The following is a 26020-nucleotide window of genomic DNA, read 5'->3' on the forward strand; positions in this document are numbered from 1 at the left end:
GGCCCCGGGAGCGGGGGGCTGAGGCGCGTATTAAAGGAGGCTGAACTGGATGCGTCACTCTCTGCTCGCGGCAGCGGGACCCCTGCCCGGTGGGAGGGGGGGCATGGGGGGGGGGGCTTGGAAGTGGGGGGAGCTCTGCAGCTTCCCTGGCTGCGACGGAAGCTCCCCCCATCCTGGAAACACTGCAGGAGGGGCATGGGGCTGGCATGAGGGCTCCAGCCCCACCCCGGGGGTGCACTGGGAGCTTGCAGCCCCCCACTTGCTGGCACTGGGGGCAGGTGGGGGGGGGTCCCTGCAGTGGCTTGGGGGCGGGGGTGATGGGGCTGGGCTCAGAGCATCCCTGGCCATGCTGGGGTACCCAGGCTCCCCGTGCACAGCCGCAGGGTGTTGGTGCTGCCCAGCCCACTGCAAAGCCAAATCGGGGGCCTGATGCTGGGACTCAGCAGAAGGTGGGTGCAGGATGAGGCCCTCGGTGGGCACCGGGAAGGCTGGAGGAGGGTGGGCAGGATCTGGCCCCTGCCCACACAGGGCCCCGTGGCCACGCTTCGGGGTGGCACATTGCTGTTAATGTTTAACCGCTGGTGCCTGTCGCTGGCGGGTGGTGGCCAAGGGACGTCGCAGTGGCCGAGGGACATTGCGGGGAGCCCCAGGCCCACGTCCCACCATGAGACGGGCAGGTAACAGTGGGGGAGGGGGGGCTTGGGGCGCCAGATGCTGTCCTGGGGTAGGGATTGGGGGGGTGGGGATGTGGAGCCAGGGGGGTGACACAGTGGGACTGGGCTGCTGGACAGGAGCCCAGCAGCAACCGTGGGGTCCTTGGGAGGGGGGGGGGCAGGCGGGGATCGGCCGGCAACAATGCAGTGGGGACCCTTCCCCTCCTCCTGCCTGGATGCTCTAGTGGGTCCCTGCTCCTGCCCAGCTTGGGTGCTGGGAGCACTGGCGGGTGCTTTCCCGCTCACCCACAGGCATTTCCAGCCCCGGCTGTGGGGGACTGGGATGGGGTGGCAGCCCTGGTTTGCGCACCGGGGAGAGCTCACAGGAGGTGACATCCCCTGGGCATGGTTGGAGCTCACCGCTGGGTCCCAGTGTCAGATGCTGCTTGTAAACCCCAAGCGAGCTGTGGGGAGGGGAGGTGGCTCAGGGCCAGGCAAGTGTGCCCCGTGGGGGAAACTGAGGCACGTGAAAAGGGCTGGTGACCCATGTCAGCTCGCCGTGGGGTTTGCTCCCAGCCCTTCTCATCTCGGGGCTTCTCCTCCAGTGGGGCTCAGCCCAGAGGCGGGGAAGCGAAGCAGCCACCGGATGGACCCAGGGGACTCCCATCACCCCAAAGGCGCTGGGAGCCGATGGCCAAGCCCACGCACCCCACCGGGGAGCCGGGGCTGCTGGGTATGGAGCTGGGTGCAGGGGTGCTGCAGGCTGGGCTGAAGGTTTGGCACCACTTCTTCTCCATGAAGTCCTGGTTGGGGCTACTGGGGGCCTGGAGGGGCTGGGGGCAGCCACCCTGACCTGGCTGCTCACTGCCATCCCTGTGGGGCTGGGGGCCACTACTGGTGACCACAGCATCCTCCTGCCCACCCCCAGCCCCACCAGATCTCAACGGGCTCATGTGTCTCCTCTACCTGGCAGTGGCATATGTCAGTGCTGTCACCCTGGGGGGCTGTGCCACGGCCCCCTCCTTGCCAGCAGCTCCCACCTGGCCAGGGTGCTGGCAGCCACTCTCATCTTCATCTTCCTCACAGCACTGCTCTGCCTGGCCGGCAGCCAGCTGTTTCTCCAGATGTGGAGGCATGAGGTGGCCTGGAAGCACTGGGAGGTCCCCAGGGGTCCCATTGTCACCAGGAGTGAGGACAGCCTCAGTGGTGTGTCCCCCGTGCCCTCTGGTATGGTGGCCATGCAGCCTCACACCCCTCCCTTGTGTCCTGAAGCCTCTGCCAGCCCGAGCCAGGCATGTCACCTTCGAGGATGAAGTGGTGCCACCAGGGAGACCCCTGGCGAGGGTCCGCCCTGCTGAGAAGCGGGAGAAGCTGGGGCTCATGTCTGTTCCCCCAGGGCTGGCACCCCGGCCACGTGCTGTCCCAGACTACGTGGTGTAAGTGCCTCCTGTGGGGATGGGGACAGCCACGGGACAGGGTGTCCTGGAGCCCCAGGGACCTGTGACAGCCACCCGAGGGAGTCCTGCCTGCCAGCGTGTGCAGGCAGCGCCTGGGCTCCCCCTCCCACACTCTGAGCCTTGTGGCTTCGTGGTGGCACAGAAAGTACCCGGCGATCCGGAGCCCCCGGCAGCGGGAGGGCTACAAGGGCGTCTTCCAGGACCAGCGGGCAGAGTACACGGAGCTGCTCGGGGAGGTCCGCACCGCGCGCTGGCAGCTCGGGGGGCCAGAGGCGGCGATGGCCCAGCCGCGCACCACGAGCACGACGGTGGGTCCCTCGGTGGGTGCCGGCTGTGGGCACCATGTGTCTTGTGGGCAGCGTTGGGTGCGATGAGTTGGCTGGTCTCTGCTGGGCCTGGGGCTGGGGCTGGGGGGTCTGCAGTGGGTGGGGGGACGTGGACACCCAGGTGGTATGAGTGATGCTCCAACGCACCTGGCAGCTGCTGGAAAATTGATGAGTGGCGGCATTTCGTGGCTACGCCCTGGGTGAGGTTTTGGTGGCGGCACTGGGGGAAGGCTGGCTGCCCACCCTGAGTCCCCCCAGGCTCATCAGCTCTGGCTGCCTCATTAGGGCCGGGCTGACCCCCCTCCCCAGGGCTCCAGGACGTGTCTTTCCACCCCGCAGGACAGCAGTGGGGTGGCCCACACCTGCGTGAGGAAGAGGAGGGTGAGCAGGGGAAGTGCTCAGCATCTGCTCCCCATGCTGGGGAGGCTGCAAGCCCATGGTCTCCCCATCGCACCTCTCCCTCTTCCCCAGTGCTTGGCGGGGGGGGGGGGGGTCCCCAGGGAGGGCACCACAGGACCCCAGTGCCATGGCAGGTTTCCTCCTGGCTGAGCACCATCCGACCAGCAGGATTCAGCCTTCCTGGAAAAGCAGCAGCGCTGCGAATACCTGAAGCAGAAGCTGACGCACATCAAGGCGCGGATCCAGGAGTACGATCGTGACGCCCGCCACGACGCCGTCTTCTTCTGAGCCTGCGCACCAGCTGGCACCGACGCCATGGGACGGTGACCCCGGGGGGGGGCACCCCGGGGGGGACCCCAGGGGTGGGGAGGGGGTGGCAGTGCTGCAAGGTGCACCCAGTGCCCACCCAGCCATTGCACCCACTCGGGCGTGGAGAGCAAAGCCCTAGGCTCTTCGCGCTGCTGGTTTTGGGGTCCTCTGGGTGCCCCAGGGACCCTTGTGACCCCGGGCTCCCCAGGGAGGTTGGGGGGCTCTGGGGGGGCATGCTCCCTGTTCCCACGGGGGGGCCAGGCCCTGGCTGTGCCCCTCACCTCCTGTGAACTAGGGACCCCCCCACCCCGGGGCAGCAGGTGCAGCTGCAGTAGTGGCCAGAATCGGTGTAAATAAAACATTGTAATAATTTCTTTTCTTTCTTCTTTTTGGGGGGGTGGTGGGGATGTCTTAATGGGCATCCTGGGGCACCCACAGCAGCTGGCTGCCGGCAAACGCGCCCCACCCCAGCACCCATGGGACCCTCCTGCCCCCAAGAAAACAAAGCGGGGATGGGAGGGGGTGAGCAGACCCCCGCCCCCAAAGCCCTGCGGGGTCCCAGCCGGGGGTGCCCCCCGCCCCGTTTCGGACCCCTCCTTATCTCACCGGGGCGCCGGGCCGGGGGTGCGGCTCTGGAAGCGGCCCCCGGGGCTCCCCCCTCCCCATCCCACCCCTCCCCTCCCCTCCCCGGAGGCGGAAACCGGGGCCGGTCTCCAGCAGCGCCGCCGCCGCCGCGCCGCCGGTCCCGGCTGCCATTTTAAGGTGAACAAAGAGGCGGAGGCGCGGGCAGGTGAGTGGCTCCGCGGCAGGCGGGACCCCCGGCACCGGCACCGGGGGGAGAGCAGGCGAGCGGTACCGGAGGGGGCACCGGGGGGCCCCGCTCCCCGCCGCGCACGGGGGGTCCGTCCTGCCCCGCCGCCCCTGCGCGCACTGGGGTCCCACCGGCGCCGGGCTCCCCACCGGCGCCGGGCTCCCCACCGGCGCCGGGCTCCCCACCGGCACCGGGCTCCCCACCGGCACTGGGCTTCCTACCGGCACCGGGGTCCCCACCAGGCTCCCTACTAGCACCGAGCTCCCTACGGCACCAGGCTCCCCACCGGGGTCCCTACCGGTACCGGCACTAGGCTCCCCACCAGCACCGGGGTCGGCACCGGGCTCCTCACCGAGCTCCCCTACCGGTACCGGCACCAGGCTGCCCACCAGCACCGGGGTCGGCACCGGGCTCCCCACCGAGCTCCCCTACCGGTAACGGCACCAGGCTCCCCACCAGCACCGGGGTCGGCACCGGGCTCCCCACCGAGCTCCCCCACCGGCATCGGGTTCCCCACTGGGGTCCCTCCCGGTACAAGGGTCGGCACACGTGGTCCCACCGAGTTCCCCCGCCGGTACCGGGCTCCTCAGTGCACCGGGGCTCCCGGCGCCGCAGCCCCGGCGGGTGGAAGGCGGGAGGCGGGGGGGAGCGGGGCCGGGGTCGCTCTGCCCGCCCGGTGCCCCCGCAGCGCGGGAAGGACCCCCGAAGCCCCCGGCCCCGTGTCCTCCTCGGGGTGCCCTGGGGTTATCGCTCCGGGAGCCCGTCCCTGCTGCTGCCGTGCCCCGGTGGCAGCATGCGTGGGGGTCCCCGGTGGGACGGGGGGGTCAGGCCGCGGCCCCGGGACTTAATCCGACTGGGGCGGGTGGGTTTGGGGGTTTATGGGGGGTGGGATCCCCTGAAGTGTGTGTGTGTTGGTTTGGGCACCCAGGGGGACCCCCGGGGCACCTCTGGGACCACAGCTGCACCCCAGACCCCTGCTGCCCACACTTGCTGGGGGTCAAGGGCTGCCACCCCCCGCGCCCCCAGCCCAGGGGCCTGATCCTGCATGCTGAGCCCTGGCACTGCCGGAGCAGGTGCCTGGGTTGGGTTTCCCACAGGGTTCAGGTTTCCCTTGCTCTGCTCCCTGTGCCGCAGTGGGGGTCTTTGGGCCAGGGGGGGGTCTCTGCACGGGGCCGGCCCTACATCAACTTTGAAAAAAACCCAGTTTTTTAAAACTGATTTGGTACTTTTCACTGCGTTGTTGCTAATGGGTCCTGTATTTTTTTTTAATTTTTTTTTTTAAATCCAGCCAGATCTGCTTACGGAGAAGCCTTCAGGGTTAGCGCCAGCCTTGGGTAAGAGCTTTTCAGTTTTAATTAGAATTTAAACAATCCAATTCATTCAGGTGATGCCTGGTGGTTGGGTGGGCCCGGGGGGAGCGGGGGGGCCGGTGTGGCCGGGTCTCATGCGTGGGGCAGGGCTGGGGTGCGCCCTGGCAGATGCGCCGTGACTCACTTCTCCTCCCTGTGCCTCAGTTTCCCCATCAGCAGCGGTGGCTCTGGTGGCACGGGCAGGTGGTTGTTGACGGTGTCATTGGGCTGGGGACAGGGGACCAAAGTCCCCGCCAGGCGTGCGGAGATGTAGAAACCCGGGAGCTGCATCTCGCAGAGCCGCAGCGCCGGTGCTGGCACCTCCTGGTGCGCAACCAGCTCTGACGGCTCCATCCCTCTCCCCACCAGGCTCTCCGCCACCGCCACCATGTTCAGCAAGAAGTCCTACGATGGCCCCCCCATGGGCTATGGCCCCCCCACAGGCTACGGTCCACCCACGGGTGATTATGGCTACGACTATGGTGCCCGCTCGCCCCCACCGGGCTCTTATTACATTGAGGACGTGCCGCAGCACTTCTACAAGTGGACCTCGCCACCCGGCGTGGTGAGGATCCTGGAGGCCATGGTCATCCTGCTCTGCATCGCCATCTTTGCCTGCGTGGCCTCCACCTTGGCCTGGGAGTATGGCTATGGCTTTGGGGGGGCTTACGGCAACGGGCTGGGGGGCTTCTACGGTTCTGGCTACTATGGCAGTGGGTTGAACTATGGCTACGGTTACGGGGGCTACTATGGTGGGGTCACCAACCCGCGGGCGGCCAACGGCTTCATGATCGCCATGGCTGTGCTCTGCTTCCTGGCCCAGCTGGGGCTCTTCGTTGCCAGCATCACCAAATCGAGCAGCTCCCGCTCCCGGCGCTTCTACCTGGTGGTCATCGTGGTCTGCGCCGTGCTGGCCATCGTCATGCTCATCGCTTCCATCGTCTACATCGTGGGCGTCAATCCCCAGGCGCAGATGACCGGCAGCTACTACTACAACCCCTTGCTGACCATGTGCAGCCAGGTCTACAGCGGCAGCACCTACCTGAACCAGTACCTCTACCACTACTGCACCGTGGACCCCCAGGAGGTGAGGGTGCACCCCCAGCTCTGGACAGACACCCCCTCTTTGACCCAAACTGGCAACACAAACCTTTTGCCCTGCTTCAAACGTGATGCTGAGCAAGGGCAGCATGTGTCCTGCCCTCGGGATGGGTGCGCAGTGCCACGTCCCTGGGGTTTTCCCTCCATCTTTAATGGTTTTGGTGGTTCTGATTGCTGTGGGGTGGCAGGGGGTGGCTGGATCCCAGCTGAATCTCAGCCCAGCTGTTTGCTGGGGCAGCAGGAGGAACTGGGGCAAGCTGGCTGCCAGCGCTGTGGAGTTTCAGGGAGGGGATGGTCTGTTGTCCCGGTGCAGACCCGGTATCTGGTACTTTGGTCTCCCCGGTCATAAAAGTATTTGAACAAGGTTGGGGCAGGGTGGGCTGTGAGTGTCAGGATGGGTGCGGGGTCAGGTTGCCAGCTGGGTGCCAGCTCTCTGCCAGAACCCATGGTGCTGCCAGCCTGGCTGGGGAGCCCAGCGGGTCAGTGGGGCAGCCAGAGCCCTCAAAACAAAGTTCACCAGCCCTGGTTTCGGCTGGGGCCAGCGGGGATCCTGCGTGGCACATGGGCTGGGACTGGTGCTGCCGGTTCCCAGCCGGTCAGGCTGGCCGTGCCACATTCCTGCACCCTGAGCAGGGGGAGCCGGCACACCTGCGCTGCTCCTGCTCCATGCAGAGGCCAAGCATGGCCTAATCCGTCCTCACCTGCCCCATTCCAGCATGGCTGCAGGGATCCAGCTCATGGGAAACCATCGGGGCAGGGACACAGCTGCGTGGGGTGGAAGCTGGCCTGTGGCCGAGCCAGCAGCGGGCTCAGGGTGCTGTGCCAAGGTGCTGGAGGGTGCCAGCTCCCGGCTGCTCCCCAGGCCCCAAACCTTTCGTCTCCCCACGGGAAAATCAGCCCCCCCTCGCCGTTGCTTGAGCTGGCCCCCAAAACTCTCAGACCTCTGCTGGGCTCCATCCCACCGTGTGGGGGTCTGACATAGGGAGGATTTTGGGATGAGGGGAGCAATTCCCACTCAGCTCGGGGAGGTGCAGGGTACCTGGACCCCTGGGAAGGGGTCTTCACAGCCCTGCAAGGACCCCCACCCTGAGAGCACCCTCCCTCTGCCCCTCCAGGCTGTGGCCATCGTCTGCGGGTTCCTCATCGTCATTCTGCTCTGCCTCATCTGCTTCTTCGCTCACAAGACACGGAGCAAGATCTGGAAGTATGGGAAACCAAATATTTACTGGGACAAGGTGCCGGTGGTCCAGGAGGGTCCGAACGTGGAGGAGTGGGTGAGTCTGAGCATGAGCTGGGGGTGCTGGTGGGTACCCGGGGCTGCGGGGGGTCTGTGTCTCCCCCCCCGCCCCCCTTCCCCTGAGCATCCTCCCCGCCTACCCTCTATCAGCGGGGCTGGCTGCGCCCGAGGCAGTGCGGGGTTGGGATGTACCGGGGTGAGCACAGGGGCTGCGTGGGGACCCCGGGGCTCCCCCTGGCACCGGGGCTGTGCCGAGCCATGCCATTCCCCTCTACCAGCCTGGCCCCAGGGCTTTGTGCCAGGAGCCTCTTTGTGCCTGGCTTGTGCCATACGGGTGCCTGGTCCCGGTGTGTTTGCACGCCGCAGCAGGCAGCTCCTGGGTTGCGGCATTATCACCACCGGTGCGATGCTGTGCCCAGTGCTCACCGGGTCCCTCCCTGTCACCCCGTTTCGGCACTGTGTTTTTTTCCCAGTCGGCACCGTTCCCTGGCACAGCGAGGCTTTGCACGGGTTGCCGGGCTGGGCGAGCTGGTCTCAAACTCCCTGAAAGACAAACAGGGTGGGAGCTGATGGGCTGGGTGCCAGGAGCACAGCACCCAGGGCTCTGGGTCCCTTCCCTGTTGCTCACCCCCATGCGCAGGGACGCCGGCCATGAGACGCTGCCCGTTGACACGGTTTGGTTTCAGTCTCGGCAATGATTAACCGGACTTCACGGGGCTGTGCCACCTCGCTGCTGTGGAGGAGGCTGGGGGCTTTGCAGCCACCAAACCAGCACTGACTGGGCTTCAGATGCACCGGTGTCCCTTGGGTGGGGGGTGCTGGGGAGCCCCCTGCTGCAGCGTGGTCCCGGGGAGGGTGCCGGTCCCAGCCTGGCCCCGCTGTGCGCCAGGACGTGCCCCATCCTGTCCTCGCCCTGCAGCTCCCTGAGCTGGTGTCTCTGCAGGTGCCGGTGCCTGGGGAGGGTGCGGGAAGCCTGCATCATCCCATGGGAAGGAGCCTTTGAAATCCACCCCTGCCCCAGAGCACAGCTCTTGGGGTGCTGCCGTGATGGGTGGCAATGGGCCATTGTGTGGGCAGGGGGCTGCATCCCTGTCCCCAGCCCGGTGAGACCGGGGCAGCCCCGGGTTCTCGGGCACCGGGCTTCCCACCGGGGCTGGGAGTGAGGATGTTCATCACGTTTATCCCAAACTTTCAAGGCAAACCTGGAGTCGAGCACCACAAGTTGCTCCCTGGCCCCAGAAAGCTGGGCTCTGCTCCCCATGCCTCGCTCTGTCTGTAGGTCTAATATTTATTTTTCATTTTGCAGAAATACCTTTGTTCTGGTTTATTTATTTTTAAAAGTCCCTCCCTTACAAAGCATTTCCTGGCCTCCTGGGGGCCGGGCTGGTGAGTGGGGGCAGGACCTCATGCACCCCTGGCTGCCCTTCACCTGCCCCTCGGGGGTCTCTGCTCTGCTGGGTGCCACTGGGTGGGGATGCAGCAGTGGGGGGGTGTGAAACCCTCCTGGGACATCTTGGTCCCTGTTTATGGTCGGGACTGAGATAAACGGGTGACCTTCGAGCGGGTGTGAGCCACCGCGTGAGCCACCGCGTCCTGGCATGGCACAGAGACATGGCTGTCCCCGTGCTGGTGGCCCTCTTCGGCGAAGTGGGGCTGGGAGCAGCCCCCAGTTAACCATGTCTTCGTTAAGAGCTGGAGGAAGTGGCTTCGTGGGCTGAGGTCCCCAGGGCCAGGGACCGGCTTCCGCACAAACAACCCACAAAGGCCAGGAAGGAAGGGGGGGGAGGGACAGACGGATGCCCCATGTCCTCCTTGAGGAGCCCTGGCTATGCTGGGGCAGCAGCGAGGGTCCAGGGGGGGCGGGCGAGGCTGGATGGGGTGAGTATGCAGCCCCTGGCAAAGCCTGGGGGGGTGTCACCCTGGGAGTGCAGAGCTGGGTGCCAGGACCCCCACCCCGAGCTGTGTGTCCATCTGTGCTTGTCTCCCAATGGGACCCCCCTGCTGTGGCACTGGGGTCTGTGGGTCCTTCTTTGGGGCATGTCTTGCAGCATCCCCCCTCCCCAAGTGCTGCTCTGCCCACCCGTGAGGGGTCCCCCATCCCTTGCCCCCCGTAGCCGTGTGGGGCACCCCACTGCAGCTGTGCCAGGGCTCACCCCCCTGCTGGGACCACGGGCAAGAGGCCCCCAGGGGTGGGGAGGGCGTTTCTCTGGCCGCATGGATGGAGACCCGCATCCTGGTGTGCCGGCTGCCATGGTCTGTGCCCTGCTCAAGGAGGGGCGAGTGTCCCCACTGCCCAGGCACGTGGCTGAGCCCTTCTCCCTGTTCCAGGTGAAGAATGTGGCAGATGGGGCCAGTGTGCAGGACGAGACGGCCACGCTCGCCTACTCGGAGAAGCCAACGAGCCCCATCACTGCGCCGCCCTACAGCCCCCCCTCCTACAGCTACCCCCCCCAGAACGGGTACTACCCCTCCGGGACCTACAGCAGCCGGGGGTGAGTGGCCGGGCAGGGCAGTTGGAAGGGCTTGGGGGGGGGCCGACACTGACACCTTGGGTATCTGCCCCCCCTGTGCTGAGCTGGCTGATGTCCCCTGTGTCCCATGCAGGGACCAGCCGGACCGGGCAGCCAGCCCCAGCCCGGCAGAGGAGAAGGTGAGGGAGCAGCCCACGAAGCCCCCTGCCCGCCGTGGGCGCCGGCGCCGGCGCAACCCTGAGCTGGACGAGTCGCAGTATGAGACAGACTACACCACAGCCGTGGAGTCTGGTGACGAGCGGGACCAGGACCAGTGGGGCAGGTGAGGGGGGACCCCTGGGAGCTCCCCACCATCACTGGCCATCTGGGGCCTGACCTTGCCCCTCTCCCACAGCCTGTACCCCCCCATCACCTCAGACAGCACCCGCCAGAAGTACAAGCAGGAGTTCGACACGGACCTGAAGCGCTACAAGCAACTCTGTGCCGAGATGGACAACATCAATGACCGCCTCAACCAGCTCAGCAAACAGCTTGACAGCATCTCTGAGGACAGTCCCCAGTACCAGGTTAGGGCTCTGGGAGCCGTGGGGATGCCATGGGGTCACCAGATGATGTGAGGCCTTGGGGATGGATGCTGTGGGGTCACTGGGATGCTGTGGCACATTGGGGACAGATGCTGTGGGGAAATGGGATGCTGTGGAGCCTTGGGGATGGATGCTGTGGGGTCACCAGGATGCTGTGGGGCCTTGGGGATGGATGCCGTGGGGATCTGGGATGCTGTGGGGCCTTGGGGATGGATGCTGTGGGGTCACCAGGATGCTGTGGGACCTTGGGGATGTATGCTTGTGAGGATCTGGGATGCTGCGGGGCATTGGGGATGGGTGCTTGTGAGGATCTGGGATGCTGTGGGGCATTGGGGATGGATGCAATGGGATCACCGGAGTGCTGCGGGGCATCTGGGATGCTGCAGGGCATCAGGGATGGATGCTGTGGAGCACCTGGGATGGATGCTGCAGGGTGTCAGGGATGCTGCAGGGTATCAGGGACTTGTCCCAGTGGGGTGCCCACCCTTGTGGCTCCAGGCCGTGGTGCCAGCTAGTTGTGACCCCCGCTCCTGCCCATCTCCTTCGCAGGATGTCGCCGAGGAGTACAACAGGCTGAAGGACCTGAAGCGGGTGAGTCTGGGGTCCCATCTGAAGCAGTGCTGGCTTGGTGCAATGCAGCTGGGGGGGAGGTCGGAAAGTGCAGTGCCCTCCCCACAGCCCCCGCAGCTGAGGCCGGTCCTGTGCTGCCTTTCAGAGCCCGAACTACCAGACAAAGAAGCTGGAGACCAAAACCCTGCGCAACAAACTGTTCCACATCAAGCGGATGGTGAGCGACTACGACAAAGTGCGGGGGTAGCCTGTGCTGCCCCGACCACCACGGCGGGATGGGCACGAGGGGCTCCCCGCTCCCCACCCACCCTTTCCAAAGACTTTGGTGCATTTTGTACCTTTGTTTGTTTGTATTAAAAAACCTGAGCCCACCATTGAAAGCCACTCCGCACTGTCAGTGCCAAGGGCAAGGGGCGGGAGGAGGCTGCTGGAGGGAACCCCCCTGTCCCCCACTGTCCCCATCCTGCGCACTGGGGGCCATGGATCCCTTCCTGCTGCTGTAAATATGTTTGGGGAGGGTCTGCAGCCCCCAACTGCCTCTGCTGGGGTTGGGGTACCAGAACGTGGCTGGATGGGGCAGAGCATCCCTCGGCCGGGCACTTGGGGGGGCAGAGCCCTGCATCCCCTGAGCCCCCAGGGCTGCCCTTTGGGGAGCAGCCCTGGGCAGGGGAGGTATTTTATAAGGAACTGGCTGAAACTGTGTATTATTTTTTTTTTTTTTTGTAATAAATAAACTGTATCTATTGATTTTAAACTTGTGCCGGTGTGAAAGGGGCCAGGCTGGGAGCAGTACCTCCGGCGGGTGGGTGGCCCAGGCTGGACCTGGGGCTGTCCCCAGGGTTGTACCCCTGCATGGTGGCCCTGGCATGGCTGTGGTGCTTCCCAGTCCCTGTGGAGCTGACATCCCCATGATGCTGCACGGATCCTGTGCCCCCTACCCTGCATGTGCTGTGGGGAGCGGCTGTGGTCCCCAGGGCAGCCCCCACCCTCCCTAGACCCCACACTGGGATCCACCAGACCTGCCTGGGTCCAACCACTGATGCTGCCCAGCCACACAGGGCAAACACAGCACCCCACTCCCAGCCCCATCCTGATGGGGGGGACCCCCAAAGCCCCCCTGCTTTGCTCCCAAAGGTCAAGTACAAACCTCTGTGCTGGCTCTGGTGTCCCACCATGCCGCTGATCCGCTTCTTCCCCAGAAGACTGCAGGCAACAGGATTTATTCCCATGGGACCCCTGTGTTGAAGACCTGGAGTGGCACCCCATACAACCACCACCCCCAAATACCCAACTTTTTCAAAAACTTTCCAATTTTAGATGCCTTCTAAAGGTAAAATTTTGGGGGACTGTATCTCCCACTCTGCTTCATCTCCTTTCATCACCCTGGGCTTCAGCATCTCCACAGGATAAGCCCCTTTTCCTACTCACAGCAGATCCCTGGCGTTGTAAGAAACATCTTTTATTGACTTCAGTTAATTTGTTTAGTATCATTGAACAAGGATTATATTTTCAGTGAATCAATCTAAATGACAAATCCCTGGCTAATCCTGCCTCCGTCTGTTTGCACGGTGGATACCCCTGAGAAGCAGAGCCCAGGGGACAACCCTTGGGCACCTGATCCCAGGCTGGCGGCACCGCTGGCACAGGATCAGAGGCCACAGGGCATCCCTCGTCCCTCCAGGGTGGCTCTGCCCCTCGTGTGGCCCCTCCTCTGGCACGGCTTAGCCCTGGGGACAAGGACCCCCACACACCAGCATCACCTCTTTCCAGCCTGATTCTGTTCCCCAGCCCCCTCCAGCATCTCTCCCCCAAACCTGGCTTACAAAAAATAATGAGGCACAGGAACATAGTGAGCGTGGGGAGGGGGATGCTGGCAACCACCCACCAGCATGAGGATGGTGGTAGGTGCTGGATCTGGCCTGGAGAGGGGGCAAAGCACCAAGCAAGACAGTGAGGAATGAGCCTGGGGAGAAGGGCTGGGTGCTGTGCAGCACCCAAAAAAGACCCCTTGGTTTGCATCCTGCATGGTGCATGGCCCCTGTCAGCCATCCCCAGCCCCTCCCCGTGCCCCAGCAGTGGAGATGCTTCAGTGGAAAGTGCAGGGGGGCACTGGAACCACGTGGGGACAAGATCTGTCCCCAAAAAAGGGCTGCTGCAAGCTTGGTGCTTCAGTCCTTGAAGCTGGATATGGCCCAGGTGGGCAGGGGCAGCCCCTGGGCAGGGACAAAGGGGCTTTACAATGACCCTTTTGCCATGATTGCCAGGACAGGGAGGGGGACAGAGCCAGGGGTCCCCACAACTGGACCCTGCAGAAGATGGCTCTGCACAGCTGGGGTTCCACCACGCTTCAGCCTGGCTGGTCCCATGCCTCCCATCACCTGTCCCAGCCTCCTGTCATCTGGAATTCAGATTCAGAGGGGGCAGCAGAGGACGGCACCCCCCTCCCCAGGCTCCAGCCTGGCTCCAATGCAGGGACAGAGCCAAGGACCAGCCCCCAGGATGCTCCAAGGTTCCCAGGGGGGACTGGGGGTCCGAGGAGCTCCACTTCACAGAGGTACAGAAGAGTTCGGTGTGTGACAGCGGTGGCACGGCCAGTACCTTGGGGTTCAGGAGGACAATGCCATGCCCCCACCGCTTCTGGAGGGCGCAGCCCCTGCCACTGTGGCAGACAGACGAGCTACAAGGCGGCTGCAGGGTGGGGGCCAGCACAGTTCGGGGCTCCCCGGGGACGGTACCGTCTCAGGGTGCTGGAGGGAATCCAGGTCTGGCTGCTGGGTGTCCCCAGGGTGGGGGACAGGCTCCGTCCCTTACTGCCCTGTCCCGTAGGGCCAGTTGAAGGTGCTCCCAGACAGCAGCATGTCCCTGATTAGTGTTTCGATGGGCGTCTTCCCCACCAGCCTCATGAAGAAGAGCTGGGAGATGAGGGCGGCCGGCACGGCGCGGAGAGCCGGCAGTCGCAGTAGGAGCCGGCCGAAGCGCTGGGGCTGCGAGGGGTACTGCGAGCGCACGTACTCGGTCAGCGCCACCTGCGCCTTCTCCTGCAAGCTCTCCACGTGCGCCGGGTCCGAGAGGCCACAGGCATCTGTCAGAGGGATGGAATGGAGAGGAGTCAGTGGTCAGAGCCCCCCAGTACCCCCAGCGAGACCCCCCCCCTCCCTCAACCGCCTGCCACGGTTGCATTCCTGCCCTTGCCAAATTAGGGGATGCAGCCGCACGGTGCAAAAGCACGGCTTGGACCGCTCTGCCTGCAAAGAGCTGCTGCAGGCTCGTCCCCGCCAGTCAGGACTGGGCACCTCTGTGGAATGAGATGAGCATGGACAGAAGGATGGGGCTCCCCAAGACCCTCCCAAGCAAGGGGGTTTGTTCCTGTAGGTCTCATTCCCATTGCCCCACGAAGCTCATCCCTGCACCCAGATGGACAAGCTGGGATGCTGCACACCACGGTGGTGAAGCGCCAGGGCACAGGGACTCTGCCACCGCCCCCAAGAGCCACCTGATGCTCTCTGGACCCCAAACCCCCAGGGAAATGGGGGGCAGAGGCTCCCTGGGCGCTCATTGCTCTGTGGGGTGGGGATGGGGACAAGGCCCGCTCACGGCACCAACCTACCGGGCGTGAAGAGCGCAATGGCTTTCAGGCAGCTGTACTCGGCCGAGTCTACCTGGAGCCGGTTGAGCTTCTCCACCTGATCCTGAAAGATGCGGATCTGGTCCATGAAGGAGACAACGCGGTCGGCTGACATGGGGGAGGCGTGGAAGCCGGCAGCCGCCAGCAGTGGAGCCATGTGCAACGGCAGCGCTGACTGCGCCGCATTGAGGACGAAGAGCTCGCTCCAGCTGAGCCGTAGCAGGGCCACTTGGTCGGAGACAGGCAGCTCAGGGAAGAAGGGGATGTTCCGGGCCCATTCCACTGTGCTGAAGAGGAGGCGGGCGGCCAGCTCGCAGATGTTGTCGATGCCCATGACGCTGCCCTGCTGTGCGTACTGTGAGCCATAGCGGGCGGCAGGGTAGGGCTCAGCCCGCAGCAGCTGTGAGATGAGCTCCGACACCGGCTGCCCATTGAAGTATTCCCCACTGGGCAAGGCGTTGGGGCTGGTGCTGGAGTGGGTGGGGGGGATCCGGCCCCGCTGCACAGCTGGGGGGAAGGAGAGGAGGTGTCTGCCTGCTTCTGTATCCTGCCGCATCCCCCATCCTGCTCCCGGGGGGCAGAGGGACCCCCAGGCAGGATGGGGATGCTCCCACCACCCACCCTGCATCCCGGCATCCCCAGCAGTGCCAGATCCTGCCACCCCACGGAACAATGGGCAGCTTTCAGGCGCTTGGGGAGAGGGAGGTGGTGCGTGCCACACACTGCACCCGCCGGCGAGCTGCCTGCACGAGCTGCGCTAATCTATTTAGCATCCCAGTGATTCACCAGCAACTCCCAGGCTGCCGGCGCTGCAGCTTGGCCATGGCCTCCAACCAGCAGCTGGGCTGGGACAGCATCCGTGCCGCCGCCTCCTCTGCAAGGACCCATGGCTACGACCATGCTGTGCCAGACCGGGTGCCCTGCCGGCATCACGGCCCCCTGTGCCGCCTGCAGTGGAGCAAGGCAATTGCTACCCAAGGTCATCGCATGGCAGCAATCATTTATTTGCAAATAAAACGTCCATCTTGGAAGCATCGTTAACCCCGGGTCACTCCCCCTCCTAATTGCATTCAGGGAGAGCCATTTTTCAGCTCCCCCCCTCTCCCATTAGCGCCCACTATTTGCTCAGTCCCTAGTAATTAATTTATGGGCTGTTCATGAGCCACTTAAATGAGAGCTCTAAATCATGCTAAGTGGCAATAATGCCATCTCGACTCCTCTGGAAAGGAGGGAATTACTGTCCTGCTTCCAGTATCCTTCCCTCCTTGCTCCTCACATTAATGCCACCTGCCGCCGAGCAGCCTCGGCACCTCGGCAGAGCCCGCGCCAAGCCCCAGCGCAGCCCCAGCACCTCCATCAGCATCCCGTAACAGGGATCGGAGATTTCGGGTTAAACCCTTCATGCCATTTGCAGCAGTCTGGGAAACATTTGGGGTTTACGCCCCTGGGCAAGGGGGAGTGAGCAGAAAGCAGCCAGGTGACCCTGTGGGAGCTGGTCCCAGCTCACCACCACCGTGCCTGGGGCACCAGGGCTGTCCTGGCTCCAGGTGTGCCACCTTATCAGCAAAAACCTCTGGCTTTTCCAAACAAACACCACCTGTGCTGCCGGCACCAAGGGCAATTCAAGGAGGAAAAAAAAAGAGAAAAAAAAAAAAAAGGGGGCAAATGTGGCATTTTGCTGCTAACAGCGTTCCTGGAGAGATGGGAGAGCACCCGGCAGCACCAGGAGCAGAGCAGGCACTGGCAGCACCCAGACCCCTCAGGAACCGTCGCCGTGGCACTGGCATTACCTTCCTTCCTCATCCCCACGCGGAAACACTTCTTCAGGCGGCAGTACTGGCATTGGTTGCGGTGGTGCTGGTCAATCTGGCAATCACGGTTGGACCTGCAGGCAGGATCGGGCAGATGAGGTGCTGGGGAAGAGTTACGCAATGCTGCCGGGGGTCCCTGAGCCCCACCGAGCTGCTCTGCCACCCATCTCCCCACCGCCCTCGGGCAAAGCCCTTCACCTCCGAGCATGGCCCCCTCCTCACCGGCCGTGGCCGTGCCACACCAGCCCCTGGCACGCAGGCACTTGGATGCTATAGAAACAGCGATTTCCTACCGCTGGCGCTGCTGGTTTGTGCTGCCAGCGATGTCCGATCCTGGCAAGGCCCCCGTGGTCCCATCCTGGGGGATATGTCGGGATGGGTGCCAGGGAACAATGCCCCGTGTCCTGGCACAAGGCAGGGAAGTGGTGGAGCAGCTCCTGGCCTCACTGCCCAACTTGCAAGGAATTTTGAGGAATTTCAACTATTTCCTACAAGGCTGCCCCTGCAGCGCTGAGGCTGTGACCCCTTGGGCACCCAGGCATCCCCCACAGTGGTGGCACAGCCCCGCATCCTCCGTGCTCCGGTCTGGCCTCCACCGACCCCTGCAAACATGGCAAAGCAAAACCCAGCAGCTCTGGCACACATGCCCCCATCCCCAGCGTGGGGTCTGCACCGGCCCAAAGGATGCTTTACCCCTCGAGCGCCCTTGGAGCCTGCAAGAGGGTGATGCCCACCCCCTGGCATGCACGTCCTGCCCTGGGCAAGGAGCTGCGGGCACTGGGAAGCCCTGCACCATGCGGCGGGGCACCGGCCACCACCAAAGCCAGCCACCTACCTCTGCTCCCACAGCATCACTGGGAGCAACACGCTGGGACAGGCTGAGGGGGATGCTCCCAAGCAGCATCATTAGCATCCAGCACCTCCCCCCCCCCCCCCCCCCCCCCCCCCGCCGCCCTGATTCCCAGGGGGTCCTCGCGCAGCCAAGGGATGCAGCGGGCACGGGTGAAACCGGCGCTTGCACGTCCCACCCAAAGGCTGTCACGGCGAATGGGGAGGGAGGGGGGTTATCGGCTAAACGGCGGTAAATTAAAGCATATAAAGCAGCAGGCAGGAAAGCACTGGCAGGGCCGGGGCAGAGCTTGGCTCTGCCTGGGAATCCTGACATGAATCTCCTCATCCCTACACGACTCCAGAGGCGAGACAGGCAGGGATTCCCACCGTGCTCAAACCGGAATTAATTCACCCTGAACATCACCACTGCGCTTAGCACATTTTAAAACGTGTTGCTGATAAAAAGTTATTCCAGTGGAGAAGTGATAGCTAATCAAAACGTCAGATTACATCTTCATCAGCTGCCTGCGCCTCGGCGGGGGCAAAGCTCCTGGCACCACAGCCGAACCTCCCAGCAGGAGCCCGGCTGACCCTCACCGTGGCCTCTGGGCACCATCCCCCAGCACCAGGAAACCCCCCAGCTCCCAGCAGCTCCTAGCAAGTTTCCCAACTGATAGGCTGCAACGACCTGGGAAACTGTGAGAATACAAAAGGCGTATACTGTGCTAATTATGTAATTAGAACATGTAATTATTTAGTGCAAGAACTAAACTGAATCCAACTCACTTTTAATATTCAAATTAGAGCAATCTTGGCTTGATGCTGCTTTTGACTCCTTGAACAAAGCAGATGCCAGGGCTGCTGGGGAGCATTGTTCCCTGCCCCTCCAACACTTTACTCCCTACTTGGAAAACCAACATTTTTCTATTGCACCAAATCACTTCCCAGCACAAAGAGGGGAAAAAAAAACCCAAAACATTTGAAATAGGTGCCCAGATACCGGTGACAACTGCAGGGTAAAAATCCTGGGTGCTCACAGCCTGGGCAGAGTCGGTTCCTCTCCCAGGGAGCCCTGATTTGGCCTTTCCTTTGTTCCAGGAAACTGGAATTTCTCAAAAGCTGTATGTATTCCCCATCTTCAAATCATTAATCCCAAGCAGCCGCTTGGCTGGGTCTGCCGACGGGATCCTGCTGATGGGATGGGGAAACTGAGGCAGGGTCAGGGGTGATGCACACGCTGCATCCACACGCGCTGCGCCCACGGCAGGTGATGGGGAGGATGCTGCAGGACATGAGGGGCCGGTCACCGACCCCTGCCCCAAGCCAGCAGCTCCAGGGCCCCGCTTCACCGCCACAAGCGGCTGGGCTGACGTCAGCTGGAAGCAGGCAGTGCCGGTGCCAGGAGCTGCCGAGAGAGGAGATGCTGCGCACGGGGGAGGACGAATCTAGGCCGCCCAAACGAGAGCAAGGCAGCTCGGAGACAGTTCCCGCTGCAGAAGCAGCACTGCCCTTTCCCTTCCCGAGCACCTCAGCACCACCAGACGATGCTCAAAGCAGTCGGCCCCCGTCGGATGGGGAGAAGGCGGGATGCGGAGATGGGGTGTCCCGCTCACAGCCCAGCTGTGGGGTGCCCACGGCTGGGAGCCAGGTGCCACCCTCACTGGTTTAGCAAACGCTGCTGGAAGCGCTGGCACATGCACCCAGCCCTGCGAGCAAGCCCCTGTACGCACACCTACACCCCCCAGGGGTCCCCCACATGAGGCAGCCAGCCCGATGCTCATTTTGGGCCCAAGAGAAACTCCAGAGTTATTTGCAGCTCCAAACTTTGCGGGGGGGTCATATCCTGGTCCCGCTGGTGGCCTGGATCTGCCGGCCCGAGCACGGGGCCAGCAGGAGCTGCAGCCCCTCTCCCAGGCAGCCCACCGAGCGGTGCCCGCGGCATGCCGGGCTGTTGACACCTCCGGTTAGATTTATACCGGCTGCCGCACTGGTGCTTTCCCTGGGTGAGCGGCCGTGACCGAAGTGACTCACAACCGTGGCGCGTTTTCAGGCATTAGCCTGGAACGGCAATTAATGCCGGAGCAGAGCCGGGTGATGACGAGGACCTGGACACCGGCTGTGCCCCACGGCCCAGGGGATGCGGCAGCCAGAGCATCCATCCCTCTGGGGCTTTGGGATGCCGCAGGCAGAGAGGCTGCTTATGTGGGGTGCAGAGCATGCAGGGACCCCCGTGTTGTAGTGGAGGACCTGTGCTGCAGTGGAAGATGCTTGTGCTGCACTGGGGGACCCTCGTGCCATACTGGGAAATGCCTGTGCTACACTAGGGGACCCCAGTGCTGTGCTGGGAGATGCCTGTGCTGCACTGGGGAACCCCCGTACTGTACCGGGAGATGCCTGTGCTGTACTGGGGGACCCCTGTGCTGCACTAGGGGACCCCAGTGCCATACTGGGACATGCCTGTGCTGCACTGGGAGATACCTGTGCTACACTGGGGGACCCCAGTGCTGTACTGGGAGATGCCTGTGCTTCACTGAGGGACCCCCGTGCCATACTGGGAGATGCCTGTGCTTCACTGAGGGACCCCCGTGCCATACTGGGAGATGCCTGTGCTGTACTGGGAGACCCCTGTGCTGCACCGGGGCCCCATCAGTGCTGCAGCAGGGCCAGCCTGCAGCCCCAGCAGGGCCAGCGCCGAGCTGCACGGGGGCCGCTGCAGAGCCACGCCAACGACCTGCACCGGGGTCCCCCAGCGACCCGCACCGGGGGGCTCACCCTGAGGACCTGCACCCGTGCCAAGGCTCTGCCCCCTCGGGGGGCTCTGGCCAAGCCCCCCCCCCCCCTCCTCCTCCCAGCGTCCCCCCAGCCCCTACCTGCAGGTGTAGCTGAGGTTCCTGCGGATGCTGCGCTTGAAGAAGCTCTTGCAGCCCTCGCAGGTGAAGACCCCGTAGTGCTTCCCGCTGGACTTGTCCCCGCACACCACGCAGTCCACCGGCGCCCCGGCCCGCTCCTCCTCGCCGTGCTCCGCGTCGCTGCCGCCGCCCGCCGGGGACACCGCCTCCTCCCCGCCGCCGCCGCCGCCGTTGGGCTCGCCCCAGCCACCGGCCACCATGGCCATGGCTCCGCGGCCCCGGGGCTCAGCACCGGCCCCGCCGCCGCATGGAGCGGGGCCCGGTGCGCGGCGCCCGGCGCCTCCCGGAACGAGTTAAGCAAGTTTTTTGGGGGGTGGAGGCCGGTTTGGGATTTTTATGTTTTTTTAGGGGTTGAGGGGGGGTTTTGTCCGTCCTCCCCCGCTCTCTCTCCCAGGGCTCCCCCCCCCGTTAACGGGGGGGCTCCGCGGAAACTTTGCGGCGGCGGGAGCGGGGCGCGGCGCGGCGCATCCCCCCGCGGGGCGCGGCGGCTCCGGGCGCGGCGGCCGCCCCGGGGCTCGGCCGCATGCGGGGGCCGCCGCTGCCCGCCCCCGGTGGCTCCTCCGCTCCGCGGCACCGGCAGGGAAGGAGGAGGAGGAGGAGGAGGCGGCGGCGCTGCCCCGGCCCGCCCTCGCCCCTACGGGCCCCGCCGCCGCCGCCGCTGCATGCAGCCCGGTGCCGGTCCGGGTCCGGCGGGACCCGCTCCGCCGAGCCCCAGGGCTCTCCCCGCCTCCCGCGAAAGAGCAAAGTTCAGCCGCTGCCGCGGTGGCCGCCCTGGATGCTCCTCCCCGTCCTCCTCCCCTTCCGCTCGCCGCCCGCCGGGTCCTGCCCCGGCCCCGGCCCCGCCGCACCGGGCCGCCCCCGCCGCGCCGGGCAGCAGGGGGAGCGGGGGGTGGCTCTGCTGCGCCGCACCGGGGCTGTCCGCAGCGGGGGCGGCCGGGGGCACCCGGCACCGGCTGTGGCAGAGCCGGGCTCGGCCGCGGGCGGGGAGGGCGATGCGGTGCCGCGGGCGGTTTGTCCAGGGGAGGTGGCTGGATGTGCCCCCCGCCCCCAGCCCACCCGCTGCTTTGGAGACCGGAGCCCTTGGCTGGCCCGGGGAGCACCCGGGGGGGCTGCACCGGGACCCCGGGTGCAGGGCCATGGTGTGCCACAGGCTGCGTTTACGGCTGTGGTCACAACTGGGGTCCTTGTGTGTGTGTCCCCAGCAAGTGACCTCTAAGCCACAGGGTGCGGCAACGGGGAAGTCCCCGGGCCAATGGACCACCGAACGCTGCCCTTGGGGACAGGGACCAAGCCCCTGCCTTGCTGCCACCAGCTCGGTGGCTGCAGTGTTTGGCGATGCCATTCGGGGCTGCAGCGGGAGGATGGGAAGCGATTCCCCCATGCCTGGCCCATGGCCAAGCCGCTGGAGTTGGCAATCCCCTCCTCTTGCCGACAGTCCCAGCGGGATCTTTAATTACTGCGAGTGGCACGAGGCTGGGGAGCCTTGTCTCGTGCGTGGCACGAGGGCCGTGGCTGTGCTGGGAGGTGCTCCCGTGGCACCCGGCATCCTTCGGGTACCACCACCCTGCACGTACCCTGGGCTGGGGCCAAGGGCTGGATGTAGCTGGGGACCGGCCGCCTGCATCCCTGTAGAATTCATTTGTAATGTGGTTAATCAAGTCGGACCCGTAAGAGCTTGGCCAGGCCCGGCAAGAAGGGGTGGGCTGTGGGTGCACGGCACCCACCTGCTGCCACCCCGTTAATCATTAATGAAGAAATGAGCTGTGTGGAAAGGTGCTTGACCCAGGAGAAGCCCTGCGATATCGCCCTGCCTTCGCCTTTCACCCAGGGGGCAAACTCTCCTCCTGGCCATGCCACAGCGGTCCCGGCGTCTCCCGGCATCATGCCTTTCACCTTGACTTCAGGGGCAAAGTCTGGCAGGCAGGACATGGAGCTGGGGCACGGGTGGCCTGGGTGCCCCCCACACACCCCTGCCCCCCATGGCATGCCCTGTCCCCATGGGGGACCCCACGCCACGATCCCGCTTGGGCCGGGTGAGGATGCTGATGCTGAGCGAAGCGGCCAGCAATGCCCACACTGCAGGGATGGGCTCGGACTGAGCGCTGCCAGGACCTTCGTGGCGCCTCACACTGCCATCCTTGGCATTCCCAACCCACGGAGCGGGGCTGGTGTCTCCATCAGGGTTAAGGGAAAGCTGAAGCAAAGTGGGCTGGATATAAAAAGCCCCAGCAAAGCACCGAGCCTGGAGTCGGGGCGCAGCAGAAGGGATGGATTACAGCTCTGGCCATAAATAAAACCTCCATTTCCTCCTGTCTGGAGGGATCTCTGCTCACCAGGTACCTGCTAATGCTGCCATGCTGCGATGCCCAGCCAGGGTGATGCTGTGGTCAGGGAGCAATGCCCAGCAGAGCCAGCTGGGAAGGGGCCAGGCCTGGGGGGGTCCCGGTCCGGGCAGGGGGGGTCACCCCCACCTGCAGCCAGCCCTGCTTCTCCTTTCTCTTCTGTCAGGCCGTGATTTATGGCCCTTTCCCTGCCTCTCCCCCGCCTCCTCGCCCCCTGCAAAAAATAATAATCCAGGAACAAAGGAGGAAATTGGATCTTCTCCCCCGCGCGGCTCCCGGCCCCGCGGTGGGAGCCGGGTTTGTTTTGACGTTGGTGTCCAGTTGGCGAAGGCGTTTGATCTCCGGAGGAATTCCTCCTTCCTCGCGCTGCTCCGCTGACTCCACCACACAAAAGGGCCCCTGGGAGCCGGGAGCTGCCGGCGCGTTTCGTGCCGCCCCGACGCCCCCAGGAAGGGTCTGCCATGGCAGAGGCGCCCACTGGGGCTTGGGGAGGTTTCCAGGCTCAGTGTCAGACCCAGCTCCAATGTGGGGATGGGTGGCAGCCGTGTCCCCCCGTTCCCCTACAGCCTTTGGGCTGGAGGACAACTGAGTGACCCTTGCTAAAATTTGCAGGAGCAGTCCTGGGGTTGTGGCTGTGCCAATGGAGAGCTGCGTGCCGGCACCGCCGGAGAGCTGGGTGCCATCACCAATGGAGAGCTGGGTGCCAGCAGCACCAGAGAGCCAGCTGCCGGTGCCACCAGCCCTGACCCAATTCCCAGCATCCTGGTTAGCACTACCATGGGCTGGGCTGCAGGACAGCCATGCCCTCTCCCAAACCCACATGGGAGCTGCCGGCAGTGGTGCTTTCCAGGGGTTTAGGTGGATACCACACTGCCCGTCCATCTGACTGTCCTCCCAGCACACCCCCATGGGGACCCCCACCCCAATGTGGGGCTGTGCGTGGTCCTGTGTGAGCAGAACAGGGGGCTTTAGGTCAATCCCCTGATCTTCAGCCATGGGGCAGGATCTGGCCTTGCTCTGCCCAGGAGCAGCTTGCAGAGCCCCCAGCCTCAGTTTTCCATGAGTCTGAGGGTGCTGAGCCTCGGCTGGGCTCTTCAGCGCTGCATTCCTGAGGGTAGATCCTGCCGGCAGGCGGGCGGGCATGTGTGTGCCTGCTGTGGGAGGCGAGGGCAGGCTGAGCTGCGCCAGAGCCAGCGGGGGGGCCAAGGGGCCCTTGTGGCCAGGGGGGTCCCGACCCTCCCGCAGCGGCCACGGTTGCGCATGACCTTGCAGGGCCGAACCGCGGCCGCACCGCCGCAGGCGAAGGACAAAGGGAGGCTGGGGCTGGCCATGCCATGGCTCTGCGGCTCCCTGGGCAGGGCTGTCCCCAGCCCCTGCACCCCACAGCTGCCCCATGGCACGGCCCTGCGCCCCACGGCTGCACCCATCACGTGCCGCTGCAGCAAACACGCCTCCACGCGTGTGCACGGGGCTGTGTGCCCCGTGCGTGGGAGTGCACACACGTGTGCAAACGGTGGTGGGGGTCACCGCAGGCACACGGGCTCTCTCTCCCCCATGTGCCCCCGACGGCCATCCCATGGAGAAGGGGTTTTGCCCCCCACCCCATGCAGAGGAGGTTTAGCCCCCCCAATGCCACGGTTTTGCCCCCAGCCCCGCAGAGAGGCTGAGGGAGCCCTGACCCTGCTGCCCCTGGCCCCCCTTGCCCCCGGCCCCCCTCTCTGCTGGAGATTGCCGCTCCCTGCCCTGCATTCCCGGGATATCAGATCCCACGCCCCTGGCCCCCACCCAGGCATGGCTGGACTCTCCCTCACCGGAGGGGGGACATGAATCACACACCCTCCCTGCTCCCATGGCTCCCAGCTTCACCCGCTGCCTTCACTCCCATGTCCCCCCCGGCACAGGCTGGCCCCCGCTGGGACACTGTTGTGCAGCCGCCCGGGATCCACTCTGCCAGGGAACAGGGTGCAGTCCTACACCAGGCCCTGTCACCCAAGGGTGCTGGGGGGGGTGTTGCTGCAGCCTTTTGGCTTCCCAGCAGCTCGCACTGCTCCACAGAGGGGAAACTGAGGCAGGGATCAGGCCATCATGAACTGGCATGTGGAGCCCTCCCTGGGGAGCTGCAGGTTTCTGGGTGCATGTGGTGAGCAGTGGGCAAAGCAGGGGGGTTCCACTGCCCATAGCCACCACACTGCGCCGTGCCATGCTGCACCATGGCAGGCTGTGCCATGTTACACTGTGCTGCACTGTGCCATGCTGAGCCACTGCACCATGCCATGCTTTGCCGTGCTGCACTGTGCCACGCTGTGCCATACTGCACTGTACCGTGCCATGCTGCACCATGCCAGGCTGTGCCATGCTACGCTGTGCCACACTGTGCTGTGCTGCACTGTGCCATGCTGAGCCACTGCACTGTGCCACGCTGTGCCATGCTGCACTGCACCACAATGTGCCATACTGCACCTTGCTGTGCTGTGCTGCACCATGCCACGCTGTGCCATACTGCACTGTGCCATACTGCACTGTGCCATGCTGCACCGCACCATGCCATGCTGTGCAGTACTGCATTGTGCCATGCTGTGCTGTGCTGCACCATGCCATGCTGTGCCACACCATGCCATGCAATGCCATGCCATGCCATGCTGCTCTGTGCTGTGCTGAGCTACACTGTGCCATGCTGTGTTGTGCCGTGTTGTGTCATGCGATGCCAGCAGCCTGGTGGGCAGCATAGTGCTGGGGAGCTCACAGCACTCCGGGCCCTTGGCAGAGTCTCAGGTTGTGCCATGGCAGGGAGCGCGACTGGGCCCAGCACAGTGATGGGAACGGGGAGCCAAGGCCACCTGAGCCACTGGGGACAGTGGGGGTGCTGCAGCCTGGGGCACCCCACTCCTGCCGGTGCCCCTAGGGGGGACCTGCTCTGGCCCTGGGGTCAGCAAGACTCAGCAGGTGGGACCCCTCCAGCCGGGGTGGGGGTGGCAGCAGGTCCCGCCTGCCCTCCCCCTCCTGCCGGCACCCAGGGTCGAAGCCGCCCCGGCTGCCCTGGCCCTTTCATGCGGCCCCGGCTGCCCTGGCCCTTTCATGCGGCTCTCGGTGGAGCCTGACCCTGCACAAAGCCCCCAGGAGTCCATTTGAATCTGAAAAGGGGTCTGAGCTCAGAGCCCTGACCTTCAACCTGCGGGTCAGCCTCTCCACACCACTGCCACCGGCCCCCGCAGCCCCTGCCACCCCCCCTTCCCGA

At 64.7% G+C, this 26020-nt stretch overlaps 3 protein-coding genes across 5 annotated transcripts; 2 read left to right on the top strand and 1 right to left on the bottom strand.

Annotated features, from left to right (window-relative positions):
* The first annotated feature begins 593 nt into the window (after positions 1-593).
* OCEL1 (occludin/ELL domain containing 1) lies at positions 594-3518 on the top strand. 3 transcript variants are annotated; one of them, XM_055708032.1, is made up of 6 exons: positions 594-677; positions 1259-1386; positions 1740-2089; positions 2253-2418; positions 2722-2817; positions 3004-3518. In XM_055708032.1, exons 1-6 carry the CDS (start codon positions 665-667, stop codon positions 3121-3123), a joined length of 873 nt encoding a protein of 290 aa, XP_055564007.1. In that variant the 5' UTR covers positions 594-664; the 3' UTR covers positions 3124-3518. The 3 variants fall into 3 exon arrangements, with proteins under 3 accessions (XP_055564007.1, XP_055564009.1, XP_055564008.1); XM_055708034.1 differs by having other exon boundaries at positions 1926-2089; XM_055708033.1 differs by lacking the exon at positions 2722-2817.
* A 325-nt stretch (positions 3519-3843) lies between these two features.
* On the top strand, positions 3844-11641 carry OCLN (occludin). The gene is made up of 9 exons (XM_055708008.1): positions 3844-3934; positions 5244-5289; positions 5674-6391; positions 7521-7679; positions 9971-10134; positions 10247-10435; positions 10508-10679; positions 11247-11288; positions 11413-11641. The coding sequence occupies exons 3-9, from the start codon at positions 5693-5695 to the stop codon at positions 11512-11514; spliced, it is 1527 nt and encodes a 508-aa protein (XP_055563983.1). The 5' UTR covers positions 3844-3934; positions 5244-5289; positions 5674-5692; the 3' UTR covers positions 11515-11641.
* A 1069-nt stretch (positions 11642-12710) lies between these two features.
* On the bottom strand, positions 12711-21225 carry NR2F6 (nuclear receptor subfamily 2 group F member 6). The gene is made up of 4 exons (XM_055708006.1): positions 20405-21225; positions 16683-16777; positions 14875-15399; positions 12711-14349 (listed from the first exon to the last, which is right to left on the bottom strand). The coding sequence occupies exons 1-4, from the start codon at positions 20647-20649 to the stop codon at positions 14075-14077; spliced, it is 1140 nt and encodes a 379-aa protein (XP_055563981.1). The 5' UTR covers positions 20650-21225; the 3' UTR covers positions 12711-14074.
* Between the last annotated feature and the right edge of the window lie 4795 nt (positions 21226-26020).

Source organism: Falco cherrug, chromosome 4 (genome assembly GCF_023634085.1).
Source record: "Falco cherrug isolate bFalChe1 chromosome 4, bFalChe1.pri, whole genome shotgun sequence".
In the NCBI taxonomy this organism is placed as follows: Eukaryota; Metazoa; Chordata; class Aves; order Falconiformes; family Falconidae; genus Falco; species Falco cherrug.

What these genes read in the sequence shown, in the direction of transcription:
- OCLN (XM_055708008.1), top strand. Translation starts at nt 5,693, where the DNA reads ATGTTCAGCAAGAAGTCCTACGATGGCCCCCCCATGGGCTATGGCCCC. An exon ending in GACCAGGACCAGTGGGGCAG is followed by an intron (nt 10,436 to 10,507) that starts GTGAGGGGGGAC and finishes CCTCTCCCACAG; the next exon opens with CCTGTACCCCCCCATCACCT. An exon ending in AGGACAGTCCCCAGTACCAG is followed by an intron (nt 10,680 to 11,246) that starts GTTAGGGCTCTG and finishes TCTCCTTCGCAG; the next exon opens with GATGTCGCCGAGGAGTACAA.
- OCEL1 (XM_055708032.1), top strand. An exon ending in CGCGCACCACGAGCACGACG is followed by an intron (nt 2,419 to 2,721) that starts GTGGGTCCCTCG and finishes CTGCCTCATTAG; the next exon opens with GGCCGGGCTGACCCCCCTCC. An exon ending in CCTGCGTGAGGAAGAGGAGG is followed by an intron (nt 2,818 to 3,003) that starts GTGAGCAGGGGA and finishes TCCGACCAGCAG; the next exon opens with GATTCAGCCTTCCTGGAAAA.
- NR2F6 (XM_055708006.1), bottom strand. Translation starts at nt 20,649, where the DNA reads ATGGCCATGGTGGCCGGTGGCTGGGGCGAGCCCAACGGCGGCGGCGGC. An exon ending in CGTGGGGATGAGGAAGGAAG is followed by an intron (nt 15,400 to 16,682) that starts GTAATGCCAGTG and finishes CCTTCCCCCCAG; the next exon opens with CTGTGCAGCGGGGCCGGATC. An exon ending in CATTGCGCTCTTCACGCCCG is followed by an intron (nt 14,350 to 14,874) that starts GTAGGTTGGTGC and finishes TCCCTCTGACAG; the next exon opens with ATGCCTGTGGCCTCTCGGAC.